This window comes from Ovis aries, chromosome 7 (assembly GCF_016772045.2).
Source record: "Ovis aries strain OAR_USU_Benz2616 breed Rambouillet chromosome 7, ARS-UI_Ramb_v3.0, whole genome shotgun sequence".
Classification (NCBI taxonomy): Eukaryota; Metazoa; Chordata; class Mammalia; order Artiodactyla; family Bovidae; genus Ovis; species Ovis aries.
Genome location: NC_056060.1, coordinates 23,001,837 through 23,006,918, shown reverse-complemented (window position 1 = coordinate 23,006,918; position 5,082 = coordinate 23,001,837). Strand labels below are relative to the sequence as shown.

General features: G+C 41.1%; 1 gene segment (V, D, J or C); it reads left to right on the top strand.

The window, feature by feature from the left end:
* The first annotated feature begins 3,212 nt into the window (after positions 1 to 3,212).
* Positions 3,213 to 3,901, top strand: LOC101113153 (T cell receptor alpha variable 22-like). The segment is given in 2 exon segments: positions 3,213 to 3,325; positions 3,525 to 3,901. Coding segments are annotated over 2 exon segments (429 nt in total).
* Positions 3,902 to 5,082: the final 1,181 nt, after the last annotated feature.

Here is a 5,082-nt window from a genome sequence, read left to right as displayed (position 1 = left end):
CACATTGTTGGCCCTAAGTGAGTAAAATTCTATTTCATCTTCCTGTTCCCTCAAAGTGTGGTATTGCAATTGGACTCTGAATAGAGACACTGTCTCTTAGGAGGTAAGTCTGTCTTGGACTCACTAACACAGCATTGATGTTTCAGGAGGAGCCGGAGCCCAGTCAGTGACCCAGCCTGAAAGCTACATCACTGTCTCTGAAATATCCCATCTGGAGCTCAGGTGCAACTACTCATCTCCTGTTTCACTGTATCTCTTCTGGTACATGCAGTACCCCAACCAAGGACTCCAGCTTCTCCTGAAGTACATATCTGGAGAAGGCCTTGTTTCAGGCATCAAAGGTTTTAAGGCTGAATTTATAAATGAAACCACTTTCCACCTGGAGAAACCATTAGCCCATTGGAGGGACTCTGCCAAGTACTTCTGTGCTCTGGATGACTCAGTTCCTGGGACAGAAAGGGGAGCTGAACATAAACTTCTAGTGAACATGAGGCTGTCAGTGACTCAAGAAATCGACTTAGGGCATTTTCAGAAAGATCGTGTATTCTATAGACACGTAGGGCAGAGGGAACTCAACTTAGCTCTCTTGCAGACATGGTCTTAATTTTTAGAGTCAGGATTCATAAGAGGAAAGACAGCTTATTAGGAATATACAATGTCTCCAACAGACTGGAGGCTGGAACTTGCTCAGAGAATCGCTTCAGATGGGACAGTGGCAGCATCTGTTTTTGCATGGGGATTGCCCCATGACCTGACATCAGACATAGGAGAGAGCTGTGACAGTTTATGCTGATGGCTTTAATCCACCAGCCTCACTTTAACTGAGGATTTTTTTCTTAAGATTCTGGATAGTCCCATCTGTGGGTGAATATCTGGGGGGAAAAAAAAAAACTGAATGGGGAGATGGTTAATAAGAGTTAGAAGAAGAGACTGAGGAAAATGTGATAAAGTAAAAGTCACTAAGCATAAGATAATTACTGTTTGATTCCGCTTATATGAGGTACTTAGAATAGTCAAAGTCATAGAGTCAGAAAGTACATTGGAATTAAAAAAAAAGTCTATTGGTAGGTTCCAGGGGCTAGGGGATAGTGGGGTAATGGGAGGGGGGAATGGGGAATTAGTGTTTAATGAGGACAGAGTTTCAGTTTAGGAAGGTGAAAAATTTGGGAGATGGATGATGGTGAGAGTTGCATAACAATGTGAATGTGCTTAGTGCCACTGAACTGTACAGTTAAATATGGTTAAATAGTATGTTTTACATTATGTGACTTTTACTATGATAAAAAAATTAAATAAAAAAATCACATTTAAAAGAAAAAATATTCAGGAGAATATTTACCAAATGTTCCTGTTATTTGCTTGGCTCTTCTATTTTAGCATAATCTCAGAAAGATGGAGCTCATATCTTCCTTAACTGGTCACTGGATCAGGTTGAGGAGGGCCTGGGCTAAGATAATTTGACAGAGATGATTGCTGGAGCAGGATTAAGAGTAGGAATCTGTTAGAGCCAAATAGGGCTGGAGGATCCAGTAGGAAAAAAAAACAACAAACAACTACATTATCTATTTCCTTTTCCTCTGATTTTTAGAAAGAAAAATTCTTAAAATGACCTTTTATTCTACTGACTTAGAAATTACTCTAATACCCTGATATAATGTTGTATCCTGTCTCTCCTCTGAGGAAAAAGTCAAAGAGAAGAGGGAAAGAAGGAATAGAAGTAAAGAGAGGAGAAAGGGGGAAGGTATAAGGAAAGACTGGAGGGAACAAGAGAAAACACTTTGTCTGAAGTAAAAAACGAGGTCCTCAATTCATGTTCACAGAGCAGAATCAGCCATGTGATGCGCAGAATGTCAGGAGAAAGGGTTGGAAGGGAGAAGAGAGGAGGTGGGAATGAGACTAAGGTGGATATTCTATACATGGTCAATTTATTTTTTTTACCAAAGTCTAATTGTAGACCTCTACTGACTCATTGGAAAAGACTTTGATGCTGGGAGGGATTGGGGGCAGTAGGAGAAGGGGACGACAGAGGATGAGATGGCTGGATGGCATCACTGACTCAATGGACATGAGTCTGAGTGAACTCCAGGAGTTGGTGATGGACAGGAAGGCCTGGCGTGCTGCGATTCTTGGGGTCGCAAAGAGTTGGACACGACTGAGTGACTGAACTGAACTGAACTGAACTGTGTCTAGTCAAGGCAATGGTTTTTCCAGTAGTCATGTATGGATGTGAAAGTTGGACTGTGAAGAAAGCTGAGCACCGAAGAATTGATGCCTTTGAACTGTGGTGCTGGAGAAGACTCTTGAGAGTCCCTTGGGCTTCCAGGAGATCCAACCAGTCCATTCTAAAGGAGATCAACCCTGGGTGTTCTTTGGAAGGACTGATGCTAAAGCTGAAACTTCAGTACTTTGGCCACCTCATGCAAAGAGTTGACTCACTGGAAAAGACTCTGATGCTGGGAGGGATTGGGGGCAGGAGGAAAAGGGGATGACAGAGGATGAGATGGCTAGATGGCATCACTGACTCAATGGACATGAGTTTGAGTGAACTCTGGGAGATGGCGATGGACAGGGAGGCCTGGCGTGCTGCTATTCATGGGGTCACAAAGAGTCGGACACGACTGAGCAACTCAACTGAATTGTGTTCATATATAAAAATAAATCTACATTTTTAGACTTACAAAACTATTTTAATTTCTTTTATTTGTGTTTAGTTTTGTAACAAAAGGGATTAACAAAATGTAATGTACCATGAAACAGTATTTCTTTGTTAGATATTCCATGTAAATAAATTATCCGATTCTTTGTCAAACTTCATGTTTTAATTCTTGTTCAGAAGGCAGGCTCACTGAAACTTTCATCTTCCAGGTTGTGTTAAAACCAGGCCTCTATTTCCCTCTGAGTTATTTTTGTTTTCACTTTTCTTACCTTCCATCCAAACTTTCACTCTTTCCTACCTAAGACAGTTCTGGAAAAAAAAAAAAAAAGAAAGAAAGACAGGGAACGCTGGGCATTTCTCCCTCACTGCCTCCCTCACCCTCACCAGCCTGGGTTTCCCCACCCCCTACACATCCACACACCTGAGACATTACACACTGAGCCTGGGCTGCGCCATCATTGGTGGAGTTTCCTATTAAGTGAGTGACACACGTCAAATGTGATTGGTTCTCAGTGATTCTAATGGAACATATTGACAGTAAGAACAAAATTTCTCTGGACCCAAGACTGCACCCTTCGGGTAGAGGAGAAGGCACTCCAGTAATTGGGCAAGGAGTCATGAAGAGAAAATGGGGAATCCTGCTGGGGCTTCTGTGCATCCAGATTTGCTGTGAGTCAGGGTCATCTCAGAGAGGGGCCTGGCGAGTGTCCAGAGTTGACAGTGAGAGGGAGGGAAGGAGAGCTGACCTGGGACTCCTAGATGGTCCTACATCCTCAGGTGTTTCTTGAGACAGTTTACAGGTCTGGAAATTGCACCCATGACTCCCCAGTGACATCATTCATGTTTGCTTCTCTCTCTTTCCAAGCAGGGGTGAGGGGAGTGAAGGTGGAGCAGAGTCCTTCAGTCTTGAGCCTCCAGGAGGGAGCCAACTCTACTCTGTGGTGCAATTTTTCTGACATAGTGAGCAGTGTGCAGTGGTTCCAGCAGAATCCTGAAGGCAGCCTCATCAGTCTGGTTTTCATAGCTTCAGGGACGAAGCAGAATGAAAAGCTGAGTTCCACAGTGAATTCTAAGGAGCGGTATAGTACCCTACACATCACAGCCTCCCAGCTGGAAGACGCAGCCACCTACCTCTGTGCGGCGGAGGCACAGTGCTCCCAGGTGATCTGCAGCCTGTACCCAAACTGCAGCTGCCTCAGCCCCAGCCCTCCATGGGCTGGCATGTGTCCCCACAGTAGCCTTTGATAGCAAGTTTGTCAATCTCTGACTCTGCAGGATCCTAAAGTGGGTATCAGTAAACTTTGTTGATCAGTTATTACAAAATAAACATTTATATGTCAACATCACAATAATGCTTGTGGGAGAGATGTTAAAATTCTCTGAAAAATGAGAAACTGTGGTTTTGAAAATTGCTGCTACATTGGAAAGCAAATTTTCGTTAGGTGTAGAAATTGAAATTGCATGTGATAATAGCTTTAATGAAAAAGAATAGTATTTTCATGTTTGAGTTAATCCAATGAAACAATTACTAACATAGAAAAATAATTTGTACTCCCTTCCCCTATAATTAAACAGTGATATGATGTATAAATAAGCACTTAATTATAAATAAGTCACAAAGCCACTTTTAGTCTTATATGCTTGCCACAAGTTACAGAGAATGTCAGTGAAAACATTAAAATGTCCCTGTATAAATTTATATTTGGCATTAAATTCAGAATTACATGAAGTTGATTGGTTTGAAGAATTAAGTTGTTTCCACAAAAATTGTTCCACTGGAGACATCAACTCTGGATTTACTAGAATTTACATTTCAAACTAATTTATCAGATATTTATATTATGTTGTTACAGCATACAAAATACTCAAGAGCTCTAGTATCAGTTACATCAACAGAAATATTCTCAAAATTAAAAATTATAAAAAGTTTTGTTTACAATCTTGCATTTACCAATAGTAGCTGACATTGCTTTCAATTATATTAATTGAAATTAAATTGTTAAAGTTATAATTTTTATATCCAAACAAATTAATTTGCAGAAAAGCAAGCCAGGTAAATCTTATTATCAAGAAATGATATTAATAAAGTATTTGTTATTAATTCACTGCAGATGTTGATTGCAGCCATGAAATTAAAAGATGCTTACTCCTTGGAAGGAAAGTTATGACCAACCTAGATGGCATATTCAAAAGCAGAGACATTACTTTGCCAACAAAGGTCCGTCTAGTCAAGGCTATGGTTTTTCGAGTGGTCATGTATGGATGTGAGAGTTGGACTGTGAAGAAAGCTGAGCACCGAAGAATTGATGCTTTTGAACTGTGGTGCTGCAGAAGACTCTTGAGAGTCCCTTGGACTGCAAGGAGATCCAACCAGTCCATTCTAAAGGAGATCAGTCCTGGGTGTTCATTGGAATTCTGCCCTCCTC